Source organism: Conger conger, chromosome 5 (assembly GCF_963514075.1).
Source record: "Conger conger chromosome 5, fConCon1.1, whole genome shotgun sequence".
NCBI lineage: Eukaryota > Metazoa > Chordata > Actinopteri > Anguilliformes > Congridae > Conger > Conger conger.
The window spans coordinates 41,640,202-41,662,468 of record NC_083764.1 but is presented as its reverse complement, the minus strand read 5'-3'; the positions used below and the strand labels follow the sequence as shown (position 1 = coordinate 41,662,468).

The window sequence follows — 22,267 nt, the reverse complement described above, 5'->3', positions numbered from 1 at the left end:
GAAGCTCTGAAAGAACGCATCTGCCAAAAATAACACCCTTCGGCAGTGCCATTCCACGGGTACCATATCTGAAGTCATCAATAAGCACCATTACACTGCTGCTGCACTGCTTTAATATGACGTGTTTCGATCTACCTTGTGGGAAAAGATCATTAATGAGTTCAAATCAGGGTCATCAATATGCACGCATTTCCTCCTTTCGTGGTGGTGATGGAATATCTGGTTACCGGCTTGGTACGAAGTCACCCGTCATGCCCTGCAGATTCAGTTTCAGCCAGGCTTATTCTACAAAGCTTGTGGCTAATGGAGTCTGGGGCAGGTGCTGCCTCTGAATCTTTAATGCACACTATTGAAGATAATCAATTTAAAGAACCACAACGCTTAGAGACAAATCCCTCCAATACCGGTGCGACATTGCACTTAAAACTAGCACTAGAACTCTTCACTACATTACATTTCATTTGACTCTTTTATCCAAAGCAATGTACAATAGTTGAAACAACTACAGAACATATGCCAGTTAACGTACAAGTATCACAGTTATCCAAAGACATCTAGTTCAAACAGTAAACACTGATGCAAGTAAAGATACGGTGAGTCAAACTAGAAGTGAGGCATGATTACATCAGATCTGAAAGAGCTACAACATCAACATGAAGATACAAATGCAACATGAAAAGTTCAAGATCATCATCATCAAAGTTCAAGCATTATTACACATTACAGCAGTCTTTATACATAGTCCACCCCATTTCAGGGCACCATAATGTTTGGAGCAGAGCAATGTTATATAAATTAAAAAGGTAATGTTTACTATTTTGTTGCATATACTTTGCATGCAATGACTGCTTGAAGTCTGCGATTAACGGACATCACCAGTTGTTGGGTGTCTTCTCTGGTGGTGCTCCACCAGGCCTGTATTGCAGCCATCTTTAGCTCATGAAAGGCATGATCTTTTGGGTTCAGATTGGGTGATTGACTTAAACATTTTTAGCTTTGAAAAACTCCTTTGTTTAGCAGTATGTTTGGGATCATCATCTTGCTGTAGAATGAACCACCAGCCAATGAGTTTTGACTCATTTGCTTGAATTTGAGTAGATTTGACGTCTATACACATCAGAATTCATTTTGCTACTACCATCTGCAGTTATATCATCAATGAAGATACGTAGCCAGTAGCTTCGGCAGCCATACATGCCCAGGGCATAACACCCCCACCACAAATAAGGTGGTATGCTTTGGATCATGGCCAGTTTTGTCTCTCCGCCATACTTAGCTCTTGCCATTCTCATACAAGTTAATCTTCATCTCATCTGTCCATAAGACCTTTTAACAGAACTCTTCAAAAACACCAGTTGCTCTTTTAAGTACTTCTTGGCAAGCTAACCAGGCCATCCTGTTTTTGCGGCTAACCAGTGGTTTGCACCCTCCAGTGTAGCCTCTGTATTTCTGTCTACAGTCTTTATTTTTCTACAGCGATTATTGACTAATTCACACCTGAAGAGTGGTTCTGATCTGTAGGACAGGTATTTCAGGATTTTTCTTTATTATGTCTTTTCCTTGGCCTGCCAGTCCCTTTGTGATTAGTAAGCTTACCAGCGCTCTCTTTCTTCAAAAAGGGTAAGCATCAGATATAAAATAAAAAAAATTTAAAAAAAGAACTTTACCCACCGAACCGGTAGTTGTCCTATTTTATGATTCACAGCTTTTAATATCATAAACGTTGTGACATATTGTCATAAAGGCAAGAAATAAGCCCTGAAAGACAATCTGCTACCGCTTTTGACCCGCCACCTAGTTTCAGTAAACTTCAGAATGAACACAATACGTAATTTTAGAGACAAAATAGAAGGTGGAAGTAGGATGCTGCCATTAGCTTTGTAGCATTGTGAAATTATCATTGCGTGCGTCATGGTTGTGATCGCAGATGGTAACGTTAAAATGGTCAGAAGATGCGTTCTATTGGGGTGCAACAACCCGTGCTAATGTAGTGCATAGTTGACCTAAAGATGCAATTTGGGTGTACAGACTAGACCTGTCTCTAGGCGTTGTAAGCTGTCGGCAATACGTGCACATTCAGACATTTCTTGCATTATCAGGCTTGTCTGAAATGCCGAATAGTTGACTAGCTAATCAATGAGATGACTACTATTAGTATTCAAACTACAAGCTAACGTTAGCTTGCCCTACACTTGAGATGTCCCATTGCGAATTGCCTATTGCGTCACGCTGGATAAGAGCATCTGCTAAATGCAATGTGATGTAATGAAAATACTGCACAACTAAAAAAAAAAAATAATAATCTGCACAAAGTTACGGTCACAAATGTAAACGTGTGTAATAAACCTCCTGCCCTGTGACCTCTTCTAATCAAGCAACTACAAGTTGCCGTCTGAGTAAGATCTCTCCACTCCACGGTAGTGGATCACCCACTCCGGTACAAGGCTGAGCACCACCTCTGAATGTAGCCAGAAAATCTTGTCAAATGCATGTTCAAAGCCAGGTGTTTCCATTCAGGCTATGCATGGACATGTTCAGCTGGCATGGAGAGAGAGCCGTTAAACGGCTGCTGGGTGAGGGAGAAAATGGGTGTGGGGCCGGCTAGTGAGTTAAGGGACAGACAGAAACAAAAACAGATGGCGCATAAAAGCTAAGCGTTTTCCGAAAAAAGGCTTACAGTAAAGGATGCGGCTTACAGCGGCTTCCTGTGCTCCCTCTTAGATGAATTTCCTGCAGCTGTACGGTGGCATTTCGTGTTTTGAAAGCCCGTTAAACAATGAGATAATTTTCTCGGGCATGGCTACATGTAAATCTACAGGAGGATCAGTCACATTGCGAAACGGACACCCTCTTAAAAAAGGGATAAAACAGGATAACTGATAGATAGGCAATTCACTGAATACATTTGGGATCGAGATTAAAAACAGGAACACAAGACAAGAGTGCAGAATTTCAGCTTTTATTTCCTGGTATTTACACCTAAATGTGTTAATCTACTTAAGCAACTTTGGTGACAGACCACTCAATTGTTCCCTTGCTTACCATAACTGCATCAAGCCTGCGACCATTTGACATTACCATACTGATGCTTTTCCCTTTTACTGCAGCTTCTTTCAGTTGTTCTTTTGGGGTTTTTTTTTTTTTGGGGGGGGGGGGGGGGGGGTTCCCTTCAATTACCTCTTCAGGAGGTGAAATCCATGCTCAAACTTTCCACTTTTTCTCCATAATGAAGCCATTAGTTGTGTTAGCAGTATGTTTTGGGTCATTGTCTTGCTACATGATGAAGTTCTAGTGGAAGCATTTCCCCATAAGTTGGCAGATAGAAAGTTTTTGAATGAATTTCTTCTGAATTCATCCTGCTGCTACCATCATGAGATACATCATCAATAAAGATTTGAGAGCCCACTCCAGAAGCAGCCATGCAATCTCAAGCCATGACACTTCCTCCACCGTGCTTCACAGATGAGCTTGTATGTTTTGGATCATGAGCAGATCCCTCCTTTCTTGACACTTTGGCCTTTCCATCACTTTGGTTGAGGTTAATCTTGGTCTCATCAGTTCATAAAACTTTGTTCCAGAACTTTTGTGGCTCATCTCTGTATTTCTTTGCAAATTGTAATCTCGCCTTCCGAGTCTTACTACTGATGAGTGGTTTGCATCTTGTGTTATAGCCTCTATATTGCTGCTTTCTCAGTCTTCTTTGAAGGGTTGACTGAGGTACCTTCACCCCTGCCCTGTGGCAATTGTTTGTGATGTCACGGACTGATGTTTAAGGGGTTTTCTTCACAGCTCTCAGAATGTTTATGTCATCAATTGCTGTTGTTTTCCTTGGTCGACCTATCTCTGTCTTGGTCTCTGGTCTACATGTTGGTTCATCTTTTATAACACAAATGCAGTCTTCACAGGCAAAACCCAAGGCTAAAACCAACAGTGGACATTCAGAACTATTTGTTGTTTAACCAATCAATCTAACTGGACACAAGAGGAAAGTCAGTCAGATGTTCCAATTCTTTTGCTCACCTAAGAAGTGGGTCAGATTGTAATGAAGGGCATTGGATAAACGTATATGTTCCAAGTTGTTTAACAAATCTAGATAAAAATACCAGGAAATAAAAGCTGAAATTTGGATCGGTCATCTCATGTACATATTTTGACTTCATTGTCTTTAGTATACAGCAAAAACAAAGGAATTGACCTGGCTGTTCCAATACCTTTTGAGGGGACTGTACATAAACATTTTAAAAACAATGTTAAAATAAATTTAAGGCACCTGGCTATGTAGCCTGCATTTCATAGCAGGCAAACTCCTGCTGTGGGTAAACCTGTAGGTTTCAGGAAACTGCAGAGGAAAGCCTGGTCCAGAAATCTGTACTTGTTAAAGTACAAATTGTAAGCAGAATCTATTGCATTCTGCATGTATTGAAGCACTCAAGTGCAAAGGGGTCTCTCTCGCCAGTAAGGCGTAGAGATCAGCAATCCAGTGACGTTCCAGGACACTGTATGGAGGTGAACAACCAGAGGTTAAACGCTGCCTGGTGATTGCGTGAGTTTTTGCAAGTCAAACCAATCAGCTATCAACAGAACATGTATGACCAATTTGTTCAACATGTCCATGCAAAGCAAGTAATTATGCAGTCAGGCAAAAAGACTGCTACTGTGTGTGAGAACAAACTAAATTCAGTCAGTGCGTGTGTGTGGAGAGAAAAAACAAACTCTCTTGTGAGAGTGTGTGTGTGTGTGTGTGCATGTTTGAGAGAGAACTCAATGGTTGAGCATGTTCATTTGTGAGAACAAACTCAATCCCGTTTGTGCTTGTGTGAGGTGCCTTCGATTCGCTTTGTTCTGACAACTCATTACGCAGTCCCTCCTTTTTAAATTGCGCTAAAATGAAAACGCATTTGTACACATGAAGTGCGCTTCCATTCACTCAGGGATTGCTCAGCGCCCCATTAGGGCTCATGCTGCTTGAGAGGCTTTATGCAATTTCATTTTCCTGGTTAAGCAGTATTACTTTCACAGCTGGCAAAGTATCCATTGAGAAGTATGCTCAACCAAATGTGTATTCTGCCCACAGCCAGGGCTGTCTTGTGCTGCTGATCAGTCAGTAGAGGTCAACCAATGTTAATTTTTCTGGGACAACACTGATGCCATAGTTTAAAGGCAGGATTATGTAGCCTTGCTGTGGTCTTGCGTTCACAATGAGAAGTGCCCTCCTCGATCTTCAACGCCGCCCACTCACCTCCCACTCACTTTTTTTCTTTCTTTTTTTTTTTTTTTTTTTTAAATCAGTTTTACCATTTTTGGACAGCTGTCCCCAGAGAGGAAAGAAAATGGACTGGTTTTTGAAAGAGTCCCATCAGATTGTGGTTTGGCTTCACTACACTTTTGCTTGTTCACCTCTGCCATTGCAGTTGCTAGCTCGCTACATATAAATGCTCCTGACACCTGATGACCATGCCCAGAAACACCCCAAACACATTTAACACATTTAGAACAAGTACAGGAAAAAGAGCACACATTTGGCAGAGGTCTGCAGGAAGTGACTGTCAGTGCATCATAGATATGTCTATTTGATCTATTTTCTTTTTATTTTTTTAAATGAAAATCCTATGGCTTCAAATAGCAGCCAATCAGCTGATGTCTGCCCATCACTTAAATGGCGTCAGATTCCACAAAAACCACAGACCTCAGGCCTAATGATGACTTCATTTAGACTAATTGGTCTTAAACAAAGTGGTATACAATTTCCTTGGCATACAATGAATGCTGAGGTAACATGGATTAGTAGAAGATTTGGCACAGGGGAAGAAAAGATCAAATAAAAAAAATATTAAATATAATGTATCAAGCTTGGACAGTACAAGCTTAAAATGGTGGATGTGCAAACTTAAAATAACCAACAAGGCTTCATCATCAAGAAAATAAATCACTAGTAACGGAGCATGCTTCAAAAAAAGGAATGCATGCTAAATGAAAGGTCTAGTTTGCTAAAATGGGGGAGTGGGCACTAGAGGGGCAGTGGAATGACGGGCATGTTTCTTTAAAACGTGGGCTTTCCCCCACCCCAGGCAAGATTGCAGCATGTTGGCAGGCGTTTCCACCCCCTCCACTGTGAGAAAGTGAACAGCTGAAACCAGAGACTGGGCTACTGTGCATCGACAGGCCCAGGCAACAAAGGGGACCTTTCATCAGGCTGGTTCTTTTCCAGGAGGGATCTACACGTGGAGATACGAAGGCAGCATGATGTCCTCATGCGTCTCAAAGTGCGCATTCTGCACACGAAGGCTGAGAGCGGTGCCCTGGCGCCTCTCAAAGAGGACGCCGGATGCTTCAGGTGTGCCGTGCATTAAGATGGAGTCCGGGAAATGGCGGAGAAGAAAGAGAAATATGCACAGACAGTGGCTTTAGGTTGTTCCCTTTTGAGAGACATTACCACACATTACCACACATGCACGTAATGTCATGAACCGTGTACAAAAACGCAAACAAGTTCCCTAAATTTCTTGTCTGAAATGGCCTGTTTCCCAGAGGTGAAACCGGTCCCATTTGAGTCTTTGGGCTGTCAAAGTAAAGTTTCAAGAAAGTTGTGTTTCTCAACTGATAGCAGAAGATATAACATTTAAAAAAATACAGCGTTTACACAGAGTAAATTTGCAAATTAAGGTTTAAAGGTACAATAGGTAATTTCACACTTCTAACGGTCAAGAGAGGAATAGCAGCAACAAACACCTTCAAACCACAACGCTGTTTATCCCTCCCCCTTCTCTGTAAACGCAATTAGAAGCAATTTTCAACCAATGAGCTTAAATTATTGTACAGTTATACAATGTTTTGGTACAGAGTGTTGGGCCATCAACTGTATATTTTGAAACCCGAATTTACGGACAATATACACAGGCAGAGAGCAAGTCAACATGTCAGTGAGCCTTTTTCAATGATAGGAAGGGATTTACAATGGTCTAGTAACAATGTTTTAACATGAAAATCTTACCAATTGTTTACCTAATTTGCATATTTCTTTATTTTGGACACAAAGTTTTGAAATTGTGGATAACCTTGTTTGAACCATAAGAGAACCTTGTTTTAAGAGAACCATACTGTTATGTTTATTATTGAAGATGAAAGCTGTGTCTGTAGGGGGATTTAATATGGGTGAACACTGGGGCGCCCTTGTCTCCTTACTAGTTGCTCATTCTGGTTAATCAAACAACATTCTGAAACTCTGTCATAAAGGTTAACATGTATATATATTTTTTAAAATCTAATCTAAAAGGTCAGAAAGCAATCAATTTATGATGGAATGCCCCAACTGCCACTATTTTATGAAGCAGCACATTTTCAAACATGCATCTGAGAGCTATGGTCCCCAAAGCATCAGTGGTGACATAAGACCAGGGCCACACAGTACTGAACGAGGCTAAAATACTGACAGATGGGATACTTCACAGGCTGAACCATTTTTACCTTTAATTTAGATATTAGAGAAAATAATGGGGGGTTCATCAAGTTCACACATCTAATCTTCGGCTTGGCCTCCCTAATTATGGAGTCTCCTATTTTTCCAGCATTCAACATGCCAAACCTGCTCTCTCAGTCTCCTGAAAATAATCAAAACATTTTGTGATTTCAGTTACCTTTCAGCTACACCCACCTTGTACATAACCATCACTCCTGAACCTTTGGGCTACCGGCTAATTGAATCTTGTGGCTCACGTTCAATTTGTTGGACATTATGAACCACCAAACCAAATACTTTCTCAACATACAGCATTATTCCCAACAAATTTCTTGTCTTAACATTCCATATGAAGTTAAGTTTATTCAAATGTTTTAATTATAGCCAAGTCAAAGTAATTTCCTAGCAAACTGTGATGATGGTGTTCCTTCGAAAGGCTGTCAAGGTTAGGTATTAAAATGACAACGTGGAATTATGGGAAGTATACACCCAAGAAAAGAATTTAGGAAATGCAGTTTTGTAGGGTTGCCATTCATCTACAGTCCTTCCAGTAAATAAGTTATTACTTAAACCACTGTGCAACATTTTTATTTTAATATATAATACAAACTGCCCCATAAACAAATAATGAACAAAGAATGGCTCTACAGCAAGAGAGTAAAACAGGGTGACTCTGCAGTTCAAGAGCTGTCATTTCACACAATATGCTCAAACCACTTCCCTGTTAGATTTATCTGGGAAATTGAAAACACCTGTGGGTCAACGAGAGTCAAAAGTAAACAACTGTTAGCATCTGTGCTCTCTTTGTTGTACTCCATTAGCATATCTGACACTTCAAGCAATGCCCGAAGAACAAAAATGGAGAGTAACTTTTATTGAAATTGTATTTTATTTTTAAATCTTTTAAATTATGAGAATTTCCAAAAAGTCAGCAAAAGAAAATTCTAATCTCAGTGTTTCCATCAAAAACTTATGCGAAAATTCAGAAGAGGATGCAACCAACCTGATTTTTGGCTTTCTGTAGAGGAAGCATCATGTCATAATAGATTTTTTTTAAAATCTTTGCTTTATCGGCCACCTCAGCCAAGCGTAAAACCTTTTTTTGTGATATTTTACCGTTTTCTTTTTTCTATTTTTTTATTTTATTTCAGGCATTTCTAGTCAGGTTTACTTATGTTCAAATTTCAAAATTCACATAAAAACTGTAGGACGGAAGCCCAAAAAAAAGCCAGGACCAAACAAACAATCAAATGCCAAACAAACAGGTTTGAGGCAGCAGCAGACTGGCCTAAAGGCAGCTACGAAACCACAACTGCACACAATCACGCCCTGACGTGCGCACACACGACTTCTTCCACTGCATTACTCATCACTGCTCAACTTCATTCAGGTTCCACAGAACAAAGCGCAGGTGGTCTTGTGTGCGACATTATTGTCCTTAACCACTCGTTAATATTAACGGTGTCGTTTACTCGTTAACACAGCATGAGACAAGACAGGGCTAGACGATGACACGAAGAACAGGATTCAGTTGCTTCCTGTATCACGGAGAATGTAGCCAGAGAATATCATTGTTATGGCCAACCAAGATGACAAGAGCTTTGCCAATTTATAAATCTGGCATTACCTGATAATACATTTTGCCAACATCTTAAATGGAACTACCCCTTTTGAAGTGCAAAAATGGTGCATAGGTTTAGCCAATAGCCATAGCATTGTTTGGTGTATAGAATTAGTCACATTGTTGACTACTACAGCGTTTCCCAACCTTCCACGGCTCACTTTCAAAATTTACAGATTCTCATGGCACACCAGTTGCAAAATTGAGTGACATACATTGATGCGACGTCAAACATAGGCCGAAATGTTCTTTTTGCGTTTCAATTATTGTTGGTTGGTGTACAAGTTTAGATGAGGTGTTGGTTGGTGTGCAGGTTTAGCTGAGGTTTTGTTTGTTGTGCAGGATTAGCAGAGGTGGTGGTTGGTGTGCAGGTTTAGATGAGGTGATAGTTGGTGTGCAGGTTTAGATGAGGTGTTGGTTGGTGTGCAGGTTTAGATGAGGGGTTGGTTGGTGTGCAGGTTTAGCAGAGGTGTTGGTTGGTGTGCAGGTTTAGCTGAGGTATTTGTTGGTGTGCAGGATTAGCAGAGGTGTTGGTTGGTGTGCAGGATTAGCAGAGGTGTTGGTTGGTGTGCAGGATTAGCAGAGGTGTTGGTTGGTGTGCAGGTTTAGCTGAGGTGTTGGTTGGTGTGCAGGTTTAGCTGAGGTGTTGGTTGGTGTGCAGGTTTAGATGAGGTGTTGGTTGGTGTGCAGGTTTAGATGAGGTGTTAGTTGGTGTGCAGGTTTAGATGAGGTGGTGGTTGGTGTGCAGGTTTAGATGAGGTGTTGGTTGGTATGCAGGTTTAGCTGAGGGGTTGGTTGGTGTGCAGTGTTAGCTGAGGTGTTGTTTGGTATGCAGGTTTAGCTGAGGGGTTGGTTGGTGTGCAGGTTTAGATGAGGTGTTGGTTGGTGTGCAGGTTTAGCTGAGGTGTTGGTTGGTGTGCAGGTTTAGCTGAGGTGTTGGTTGGTGTGCAGGTTTAGCTGAGGTGTTGGTTGGTGTGCAGGTTTAGGTGAAGTGTTGGTTGGTGTGCAGGTTTAGGTGAGGTGTTGGTTGTTGTGCAGGTTTAGCTGATGTGTTGGTTGGTGTGCAGGTTTAGCAGAGGTGTTGGTTGGTGTGCAGGTTTAGCTGAGGTGTTGGTTGGTATGCAGGTTTAGGTGAAGTGTTGGTTGGTGTGCAGGTTTAGGTGAAGTGTTGGTTGGTGTGCAGGTTTAGGTAAGGTGTTGGTTGTTGTGCAGGTTTAGCTGATGTGTTGGTTGGTGTGCAGGTTTAGCAGAGGTGTTGGTTGGTATGCAGGTTTAGCTGAGGGGTTGGTTGGTGTGCAGGATTAGGTGTTGTCCTTACCAGTTTGATGGCCACATACTCATTGGTGTACAGGTTCTTCCCCAGCCGCAGCTCTCCGAAATTCCCGCAACCAATCTTCTTCCCTACACGGAAGTTGGGGCCAACCATAAGCACCCCGGAGTTGGTGCCTGCGCTCCGGCCCCCATGCGCAGTCCTGCTCCCGGCAGCCTTGGACATCCTCTTCCCTTCCTCTGCCTCCCCCTTCCCTCCTCTCTTATCAAAATCCATAAGCTTGTGATACCCTGGCCTCTCCACGGTTACACTGCTGCCATGCAAATCACAAGCGCCGCCAAAACAACTACCCTGGGAGGCGGATGGGAGGGAGGGAAGGAACACCTCACAATACAGAGGAGGATTCCGGCTTAGAAAGAGCGTGTATACCCAGCCAAAAGGTTTTTTTTGTTTGTTTGTATTTTTAAACTGTAACCAGACGAAGGTAGCGGAAAGCGTTCCCGGAATTAAACCAGTCCTCCCTCAGGGTCAGTCCCTCGCTCCGGTCCCTCTCCGTGGCCGTTAGCTTCTTCTGTTCTTCGGGGGTTTCTCAGTCACCGGGTCAGAGCAACATGGTCGCCCCCTCCTGGAGAACGTGCGAGCGAACGCACACACTGTGGAAACACGGGCACTCGTGCGCGGGCATGCGAGCAATCCCGGGTTAGTGCAGCCGCAGGCCCACCCGCCAGCTGGCCCCTGCGCCCCGCAGCGCCTCCTCCTGGTCAGGCTGTGGTGGTGCAGTAGGCATTCCTGGGGTTCCAACACTCAAGGAGAGATGCACAGCGAAGATCTCCGTACAGATGGTGAGCAGCTACTACAGCTGAAGTTCCTTTTAGTGGATTTCTGTTAAACACAAACAATTAAAATTTAGAAACACTCAGCCCTCAGCCTAGTTAACAAAAGCCTTGCAAGCAAAGCAACTCAGTAAAATACAAAAATGCTTTCATTGCCCAACATTCCTGAGGACTATGAAAGGTAATTTCACTTAATTTGGAAACAACTTCGACACCATGATACATACAAACCTGAAAAGTCTTATCGATTGAACAACAGTGGCTACTGAACACTGTTTCCCTGCTATATGTTAACAGGTTTAAGTCCAAACCTGTTATAATATAATAAGCTTACAAAAAAATGAACTGAAAAACTGAAAAAAGAATACTGCAATAATAATGCAGATATTTTGGTTCCCCAGTTGGCCAAGATGTTTTGTTTCAGCCTGTTGGATCACAGCACAAAAATATTTCCAATGTATGTCCTTGGTATTCAACAACCAAACAGAAGACTGATCATAGGTTTCACTAAGTAGTACAAAAAACCGCATCATGCTAGTTAGCAGAGGCAACATTTGGATTAGTCATCTTTTATTTTGACAAGGACAAAAGTCCTTCTGTAGGTAGGCTACATTTAATTCTTTGAATGTAATTTGTATACCAACAGCCCCAAACAACAAGAGGAAACTAAATCTCCCTCTCAACCTTGGCAACAGCACCGTGTCAGATTGGTGCTAAACCCCCAGAGTGGTGCTAATTTAACAACAGTGCAAACATCGTGGAGGTCAACCGATGGAATGCCGATTCTTTATCTAGTCCCCATGAACAGAAGAATCCAATAATGTGGCAGCATGGTGGCGCAATGGATAACACCGTCGCTTTGCAAAAGCAACGTCAAGGGCTCAAATCTCGACCAGGGGTCTTTCTGTGTGGAGTTCGCATCATGCTATTTTTCTAATCCCCCTACCAACCATATCCCTCTCCCAGTCTTCCTTCTCCAATATGATCCAGTTGTTGGTGGTAGGATTTCTTTCAGTCCTGGCTCTGGCTCATCCAGAATGCTGCCTGCTCTACACCCTCCGCGATCCTCCCCACTGAGTCCCTCTTCCCAGCCCAATTAATGCTGTTCCCTCATGCAGCCAGCCATATGCGAACCCCGCTCCCGGTGTGCAGCTGCATCAAACCAAAGTCCAGTGCCTTAACCGCACGCCAACGCATCACCCCAACCCAGACCCTCTCTTCACGCTTCTACGCACATTCCGTTTCTGTTTTCAGAGCCAGTGGTTAATTATTGCTGTTTCTGTAATGTAATTTACAGCTCATTAGGGTAGTTGTTCTTGTGTGTATAACTAAGTGTTTCCATCTAACCACAGCTAATGACACCGATACTATTACAGTTGCAATGGTATCAAAAACCTGATATTATATGAGCAAAAAAAATCCAGGCTAGCCCCCACCAACACAGTCAAATATTTTAAAGGAATATGTGCAATTATATATCCATAAAATACTTTGTTGAACATCAGCCTAACAGCCCTGTGGCAAGAGTGTGACAATGGGTGCAGTGCATTTATCGTGTATTTATTGTGGAGTATTACTGTGCAACAGCTACAATGCTATATCATAATACAATGTTTCTAACTGTACTGATACTGTGTATAAAATGTAAACAAATAAAATGGCCAACATATCAAACGGGGACAAGAATAGCTAGTATTCCGGAATTACTTCTAGGCCTCAAAGTGCTATAGGAAAGAGCCAATCAGAAAAAAGGAACCTCTCTCACTGATGACATCCAAACTGACCAAAGTGACAAATGTAAGCCTTGAGTCCTTGCATCTTTTTTATATTTTCAAGTACAAATGTTTAGATTGCCATAAATTATGCATTAACCATGATGAAAACAGACTTAATTACACAGCACATTATCTTTACATAGAAGACGACACAGCTTGCAGAACGGCCTGTTCTAAACTTGTGTGATTCTCGGTCAGCCAACTCTGGAAAGAGCAAGGAAAACTCTGAAGGCTTTAAATATTGATAAATGAATAAATAAAACTGGTACAAAGCAAGAAAGAATCAATTTCCAGACACACCGCGGAGAAGAGTATGGTAAGGTAATCAATATGGGCTGGAAACATTATGCACTGGAAGCTGATGAGGACAAGAAACTGTCTCCTTTCGAGAAGCATTATCTGGCGTTCCTGAGTGCCGGATCTAAAAATACTCCTGTCTCTAACCCTGGACACTGACTGAGTTCGCATGAACAGAGACGGGCCTTACAGTGTAGGAATCCGAACCAACAGATTAGCAACCAGGCTGGAAATCCTGTACTTTACTGGCATTTAGGAGACACATTTAGGCTTATTCAGTGTGACTTCAACAGAGGTGCAAAGCAAGAGACACCGTTCCAAACCCGGCTTTGCACTGGCGAGGAGCAGGTGCAAAAATAGTTGAATGAGCATATGCTATAAATGTCAAGACACAAACAACCATCATACCAAAATAAGACGCCCATTGAGAGAAATTGAGAGAATTTCACACAAAATTCTCAATGTAAATGCACATTGTTAATTTTAGTGAGGACCTCAACAAACAAACAAACAAACAAACAAACAGAATTTGAATCCCTTTGTAACACTGGTGGCTCCACCTTGATGAGATCTTTCCCTGAGAAAGCATCTAAAACCCATCTGTCACATTCGGTCCGGTGGGAAACCGGATTGTCTCGGCCATGCCTGCTGTTGGAGAGCGTACCTGGGCTGTGTTAAATAATCAGCCCAGGTGCTTAAAGCGTGCTTGTCTCGGTGGTGGAGATTTTATTTCGTTTAGTTTTTCCTTCAGTTCAGTGCGCAAAAGGGAGGAGCCGGTCTGCTGTACCGGCTCCATACGGCGAGCTGGGAAGCTGTCGCTCGGTCTTACTTTCTTTTAGCTCTTTTTATTTTAGTTTATTGTGTTAGTTATTTTTGCCCGGAACCCGTGAGGGGGAGGAGCGGAGACTATTTCTGGATCTCTCGCAGATCAACTTTGTGTCCTTTCTGTGACATGGCTAGAATTCAGTGGTTACAATGCAACATGCTTCCTATGACATGTCTAGGAAGGTTTCATATCACCAAGAGCCCACAAGTAAAAGCAGTTAGTCATTTCCCAACAGAGGTGATCTCTCACTCTCATACGTCCCTCTCTTACCACTCAGAAACCCTCTCTCACTCATGTTCAGCCCCCTCTCTCTCACCTTCTCGATTTAGATACACACTCCTTCCGTCTTTCAACTCACTCACTCCCAACTCAGACAGTCTAGAAGAGGACAAACCATGTGACAATGTAGCTGAAACTAGTTCATAGGTCATTCAGGCATAATTGTAGCAGCTCTGTTAGCCTTTGAACACACAACAACGTAGCGCCAGCACAGGCCAGGCCAGCTGCATCTAAAGTGAACTCTCTGGAAATGAAGAGCTTGTGCCGCTTGAGGACTGAGAAGAAGTACCAGCACAATATAAAAAGAACCCCCAAATGCCCCCATACCAACCACTGCAAAGCTGGCTAGTCATCACTTCTGGAATCTCTCACTTATTATTACACCCAGAAAGTGAACCTCTATTTAAAGCACACCCTATAGAAATCACTAGTAAACTCAAGATATTTTTATTTTTTAGCTTTTTTTGAAAATTTGAAATCGTGGTATGGTGGCCAAAGCATGTTCATGAGACAAGCTGAATGTGCAAGAATAGTGAAAAGCAATGAAGAGAAACAAGAATAGTCCTCCTAGTCTTTTCCTTTCTGTATGGTTCCTTTTATTTCTCTGCTCCCTCCAACCGATTATGACACACCACATTCAAACACAACCGGTTTTAGCACAGACAACATTACAAACCCATTTTCTGAAGGGTCTAAAAATAAATACTCCCTGTGATGCAACCTTTGTTGTATTTTCATGAAGCAAACCCAAGGGACCTGGCCTGTTTGAACCCCTCTGCCCGACAACAGAATTGGTGTCTTGAATTCTGTCAATAAATGAGGAGAACCAAACCCTTCTGCAGGACAGTGTGCTAAACTGTAAATCAAATTAAAATAATAGCCTAATCATTGCTTGGTTTTTGTATACCTAGTCTTTATTTTCTGCAGTTCATGACAAGCCAGCGTGTTAAAAGGTGTTAAATTAAAAACTTTTCCTCTACTGGACAGTCCATAATAATGAAACAGGAAGTGCTCGTCAGCCTATGCGTGGGAGCACCAACCTAGTCTCCAAGGTGCCAGCCGTGTCTCCAGGTGAAGGTGGAGGACACTGCAATCTTCACCATGACCTCGTTGAAACCAGCAATGACCTGGACCGCACAGTAGAAGCCGAGTGTTACTGAGGTACAAATTAAAATGTACTTTGTGGCAGAGCTCTGCATCTCACCAACGGTTTGGAAACATATCAACCAAAATTTATCACAAATGTTAATTGTTGTCATTTCCAGAAGATTTCTATCCATCAATAGCAGCTAACATCTCTTCATGGTGCTCAGTTCCACCTGACCATGACCGCTCTTCCTGCCAGTAGACAAACACATTCTTTCTCCAAGTCACTCAAACCTACATTGGGACACGAACAAAGGCTGTATACTATGAATCAGATGTTTGGCATCCACTGAAAAAAAACAACAATTTTACATGCATTATTATTAAGGTGACTGATACTGGACAGCATGGCCTTTTCAAACCATCATGGTTATTTCTGATAATATTGCATTCATTATAGCCCATCACAATAGTTCTAATCGAATGAAATCGCACTGAAATGATCAGATTGATCAGGGGAATAGGTTGGAGAAAGTTAGCTGGCTATATTTATTTAGGCACGTTAAATATACACTCTGTTAAGGTTACTTTAGATAAGCATTAACGCCACCAATTAGTAGTCCCAATTAGCCAGTTGGTTTTGGCAAACCACGTACCTATGCTTATATTTATATGGCAATCGAGTGTTAAATATTTAGCTCGTGCCTTAACGTTAATATACCGATAATTAACATAACGACCTTTGCCTACTTACCAGTTTAGCGAGCTAGCTAAGTAACGTTACGCTGTAACGTTAGCTAACTTGCAAAGGCAAGCTATCAGATTTTTATGCCAATTAGCTTCTTGTCTGTATAATATCTATCCAAATAACTTAGCTACGTTAGGTGGCTACATACTGAGTCAATTAGGTTTCGTTTAGCTAATTGATTAGGTATGTAACTTAGCTATAAGTTATAGCTAGCTACCTTGCTTATCTAAAGTGCATCGAAAAGTAGCTAATGATGTAACATAACACAAGCTAGCCAAGTACGTTAGCTAGCTAGCTACAAAGCTGAAAATATAAGTTAACGTTGCAATTGGCAATTTCAGTAAGTTAGCTAACTAACTAACATTAATGCCAGCAGCGATAGGTAACGTTAGCTAATTTGTTCAGCGAACTAGATAGGCCACATTATATAACTAATGTCCTGATCTAGCTAGACTAGCTATGCATTTCCCTTTCAAATATAAACGTTGGCTAGGATAGATCGTTTGGGCCTACTTTCACCAACCCAGCGGGACCCATTTCAACACGTCGATTCATTGCAAATAAAATGAAGGGGACGACGACTCAACTTCGGAAATATTGGTAGCTAGCTAGCTAGCTAACGAGCTACATAAACATTAGCTACGTTAGTTGATGTGATCGCAATTAGACTTGCACGATCCAATGGACACACCAAGACATCATAGATTCACATCTTGCTTCATCTTATTACTAACCCGGCGGCTAGTAACATTAGTTAGTTTGCTAATATTATTTTAGGTTAGCGGACTCTTTCTTCCAGCTTGTGGCCTAACGTTAGGGGACAAGCTAGTGCCATTATATGCTGCCGAACAAGTTTAAACTGGGCACAGAGCTAGGACATTACAATTTAATTAATCATATTATTTAAATTAAGGAAACTAGTTGGATTGCGTAGGTAACTAGCACGGTATCTAGATATCATTAACCAGTGCTTGGGTAAATTGTATTTTTAAATAATACAATTTTGCAGCAAGATCCACTGCTAGCAAGCTAACTGGCTAGTAAGCTAACATAAACTGGGCAACTCCTTAATCCTCACAACCGAATACCCTTTATTTTCTTTCAGCTAACGTTACCTATGAATAAATATAGTTGGCAATGGTATTGACGAAAAGAACAAATAATTTTACCTGGTGAGGTGCGTTTTACTCAGTGTGAATTCCCATTTTCCATAATTTTATTGATATTTTCTTGATTTCATCTCCTTCTCTTCCTTCTTGCTGTTGTCTCTTTAAGCCTCCCCAATCAGCCAGCAAGCAGTCTGCGTCGCTCAGTGGTCCCGTGGCTACTACTACGGTGTCAAACCAACGTATTTGCTATAGAGAATACGTAGTCATAAAAATTCGAGCGCCCCCGGAAAAAATCGTGCGCAGCTACGGCGGAGGTTCCTGAAGTCTACGTATTGTTAATTGGGGAATGCGGATTTAGCGATTCAGGACGTAGTCGAATTAAATTGTTCGAGTTTATTCTTGAAACTTGCAACGGCACTGTACTGCAACTCTTTGTTACCCAACCAAACCAAGTTATTTATGGGTAGACTACGACACCGTAGCTTCCTAATTTAAATTCTAAATAGTCTATTTGAAATTCAGGACTTGTCTGCTTAGTTGTAAAATTTTATTGAGTTTGATCTGCTCCCAAGTAATAACATGTTATAAAGTGTTTTATTCACGTTCATATTTTATGTTTTGGTCAGTGGTTTTGAAGAATTCACATTGTGCATATTGAGAAAAAATGTACTGTAGTAGCATTATAACTCTTTATAAATTTCTTTGGTGGGGGACAATTAGCCTACTGGACACCTGGCATTGGTAATGTGAATACAATTAAGCTAATGGAGCACTGTCACACTTTTTTCACTTGAGTTTATTTGGATTAAATGCTTAAATTACGTGTGTAGGCATTTTTGATATGGGACAAAACTTCTCAAAACAAGTGGCTTGACTCTCCAGCCTGTAATGGTTGCCCCCTGGCTTATTAACTTTAACTTTAACTTATTAACTTTACTAATAATGATTGACAATTCTGTTCTTGATTAACGCATGTTTATTCATATACAGCATATTCTTTGGACAGTTGAATCTGAACAATGAATAAACAAGTGTCTCTTGTATTGACTGCTATCAACCTCAACAGGATAACAAATCACCCTGTATAAACATTCAGTAGGTAGGAGGTATTAGACGTTGTCAAGTGCTCTTATCAAGTCATCAAAATGCAATAACTCCTCCTTACTGTATGAACAGGTCAGTGCAACAACGTTGCAGTAAGTGCCACAACATGACAGGTAAGTGTGTTCACTTTTTTTTTTCAGGTAAATGCAGGAACATTGCAGGTAAGTGAGTTTACATTTGTTTTATTTTTTATTTTCTTTTCTTTAGGGCATCGATCTGTCTTCACCCTTTATAACTGCGATCAACCTTGGTTTGATAGTGTGGCCTGATCGGGTGGCATAGCCACCAGGCTGTTGTGTGTTTGGCTCACTGTCCATGTCTGGAGGTTCAGCAGGCTCTTGCTGATGGGCCTGTGTGTTGTTGGTGCTGGGCTCTGTCTGCTGTGCGTTTGTTGTGCTTGTGTCCTCTCTGCTTTTGGGGAGGTGTTAGCGGTTGCATTGAAATGTCTGTCCTTCTTTGGTTTCGATGTGGTAATGATGTCTGTGTCTGCAGACTGTGTCACTGTTGCGGGTTTCCAAGATCCATCTTCCCGCTGGAAACAAATTGGTGCACCTACGGGCAGGTGGAGCAGAGGTTTGACAGATCTGTTGTAGTACGCCTGCTGGTGATGTTGGCATACCTCTCTCCTCTGGTGTGCAGTCTGCTGGCAGGTGACCTGTGACTGCAACTGTTTTGCTGTCGCTGGCAGGATCGGATGCAGCCTCCGACTCATCAGGAGCTGTGCGGGTGATGTCAGGTTGTCTACAGGTGTGTTGCGATATTCTAGTAGACTCAGGTAGGGATCTCTGTTCTCGGCTCTGGCTTTGTCCAGTATGTGTTTGGCTGTCTGGACAGTCCTCTCAGCGAGGCCATTGCTCTGTGGGTAGTTGGGGCTTAGGGTGGTGTGAGTGAAACCCTATGTCTCGGCGAAGTGGCGGAAATCGCCTGAACTGTTGATGACGGACTCAGGGATGCCGTGTCAAGCCATTGTTGCCTTCGGTTTCATGATGATAGCTGATGAGGTGCAGCTATGTAGCCTCTCCATCTCAAAGAACCTGCTATAGTAGTCCACTATAACAATGAAGTTCTATGAGTTTGATGTGAACAGGTCTGTGCCTATCACTTGCCATGGCCTCTCAGGTATGGCGTGTGATATCATGGCTTCCAGTATTCTTGGATGCTGGGCGGGGACTTTTTCTTTGTGTCGGGCCAGCCGGCTAGTGTGGCTTTTCTCAGTGCGAGCTGTGGATTTGTGTTGTTGCTTGTTTGATTTCTGTCAGTCTCTTGTCACTCGGAGGGATGCTGCTGAGGACCGTATGCACCTGGGCCTCCATACCTTCATGCAGAGCACTGTCACAATATTCAATTGACTTGCGTGACAGTGTGTCAGCCACTGGTATCTCTTTTCCGGGGCCGTGGAGGATGTGGATGTTATATTTTTACAGTTACAAGATCATCTGTTGCAGCCGTGGTGGTGCTGCTGCCAGTGGTTTTTTAATTATCGGCTTGTGGTCTGATTCTGCAATCGCTCTCCTGCCGTACATGTACTCGTGGAACCGTTTACAACTGAAGAGTACTGCACAGAGCTCCTTCTCTATCTGTGTGTAATTCACTTCTGTGCTGTTGAGTGATTTAGACGCATAGGCAACTGGTTTGCCATCTTGGAGCATGACTGCCCCAAGGCCACTTTTGGAAGCATCAACTTGGAGCCGTAGCTCTTTCTGGGGGTCAAAGTACGAGAGTACTGGGCCTGGGTGCTGTGTTATCAGATCTTTCATCTCTTGGAATGCTCTGTCATGGTTAGCATCCCATTGCACTGTCCTGTTTTAGTAGTTGTCGAAGTGGTGCGTTTACCTCTGAGAGATGTGGAGTGAATCTGGACAGGTAGTTGACCATCCTGAGTCTTGCTGTGAGGTGGTTGCATCTCTCTGACTACCTTCACCTTCTATGGGTCTGATTTCATACCTTCACATGAGAGTGTGCCCAAAGTAGCTGACCTCAGATATGCTGATACGACAGCCCAAAGTAGCTGACCTCAGATACGCTGATATGACACTTGTGCATTTCAGCATTGCCCGGAGGCACTGGTCGTGTTCCTGTTTGGTTCTGCCAAACACCAGTATATCGTCATCTATGCCATCCAGTCCCTCATATGTTTCATCCATGTGCCTCTGAAACTCATCTTGGGCTGATATGATACCAAATGGCAGTCTGAGGAATCAGTACCTGCCAAACACTATGTTGAAATGTATCTGTATTTATGTTACTGAGGTAGCTAGTTTGCTAAACCTGTCGTGATTAGTTTACTATTTTGATAAACTGCTGCCTTCCAGGCTTCACTGAGGGAGTATACATTGGGCTGGAGGAATGCATTGGCAAATCATAGGAGATGTCGTTATCTGGAATCTCACCGGTGGGTGACAGCATTAGCCTATAACTATGTTTTCCCCATCCTTGCAGAGAGCCAGAAGGAGGTGGCACAAGCCTCAAACCAAGTTATTATGTGGCCCTGCTTCAAATCTTCTAATAAAGCTGTAAATGTAATGTAAAACCATAGCAACAAAGCCTAATGCTGCATTCACGTCATATTAGGATGAACAAATTGGCTCCTTCCGACTGTGAAAAACAGTTCACATCAACCTCTGACATTAAACGTGAGGCAAAAAACAAAACTTGTAAACAAATCAGCCACATGTCATGCCACTTCTATAGCCTACCATGATGTTTGCAGTTGTAACTTGAATTTGAACTCGCCATTAGAGTTTCGTAGGTGTAGTAGGCTACACCATGCCCAATACATGTTTTATGGAATTTATATTCAACTCCACTTTAGCATTAATTAATCAGGATTACCGGAATGAAACATCACCCACATACCGGAACATACCGGAATGAAACATCACCAATCCTTTTTTAAATTATATGAATAATTATAATATCCAATCAGTATATTAAAATAATTGAGCCACTCTAAATAAAATAAATATTATGTATATATATATACACTAAAATATTAATTAATGGAATAATAAAATAACAAAACACGCTTTACAACCATGCTCTTTCATTTCTGCGCACAATATTACATTACATTACATTACATTACATGGCATTTAGCAGACGCTCTTATCCAGAGCGACGTACAATGAAGTGCAAATCAAACACAAGTATGAGTGCTAAGAGAACCTGAGAGGACAGTACAGTTCCGAATCCTAGTGTAAACATACAGATAATCAGAACCCTTGAAGAATACAACTTTCAAGCTAGCATACCACAGTTGGCAGCTAGAATACCCTGAATACAACAATACAACAGCCAATAAAAAACAATAATCTCTATACAAGTAACAATATCTATACATAAGTGCCATTACAGTCTAAGGCAAATCATGGTGGTGAGTTAGGGAGGGAAAGGTGTAGCCTGAAGAGATGAGTCTTCAGTCTGCGCTTGAAGGAGGTCAGAGACTGCCGTTCTGACATCCACCGGGAGGTCATTCCACCACCGTGGGACCAGGACAGACAGCAGTCGTGAGCATGAAGTGCAGGTGTGGCGAGGGGGAGGCACCAGACGGGACAAAGTGGCAGAATGGAGGGGTCTTGTTGGTGTATAGGTCTTGATAAGGGATTGAATATATAGAGGGGCTGATCCCTTAACTGCCTGGTATGCGAGCACCAAAGTTTTAAATTTGATGCGAGCCATAACAGGCAGCCAGTGGAGGTTGCTGAGCAGGGGGGTGACATGTGAATGTCTGGGGACATTGAATACCAGACGGGCTGCAGCATTCTGGATGAGTTGTAGGGGTCTGATGGCAGATGCTGGAAGGCCAGCCAGCAGAGAATTGCAATAGTCCAGGCGGGACAGGACCATTGCTTGAACAAGGAGCT

General features: G+C 42.2%; 1 protein-coding gene across 6 annotated transcripts in view; it reads right to left on the bottom strand.

The window, feature by feature from the left end:
• Nucleotides 1-17,613, bottom strand: part of LOC133128090 (casein kinase I) — a 44,267-nt gene extending 26,654 nt beyond the window's left edge. For 4 of the 6 annotated variants that reach the window (XM_061241347.1, XM_061241350.1, XM_061241351.1 and 1 more), the window contains exons 1-2: nt 17,361-17,613; nt 10,396-11,229 (exon numbers count right to left, since the gene is read on the bottom strand). In XM_061241347.1, coding sequence (XP_061097331.1) covers nt 10,396-10,623 — 228 coding nt within the window. In that variant the 5' untranslated portion in view covers nt 10,624-11,229; nt 17,361-17,613. Of the gene's footprint in view, nt 1-10,395; nt 11,230-15,397; nt 15,485-16,197; nt 16,332-17,360 lie in introns of those variants that run through there. The other 2 variants (XM_061241348.1, XM_061241349.1) reach the window with 2 other exon arrangements.
• Between the last annotated feature and the right edge of the window lie 4,654 nt (nt 17,614-22,267).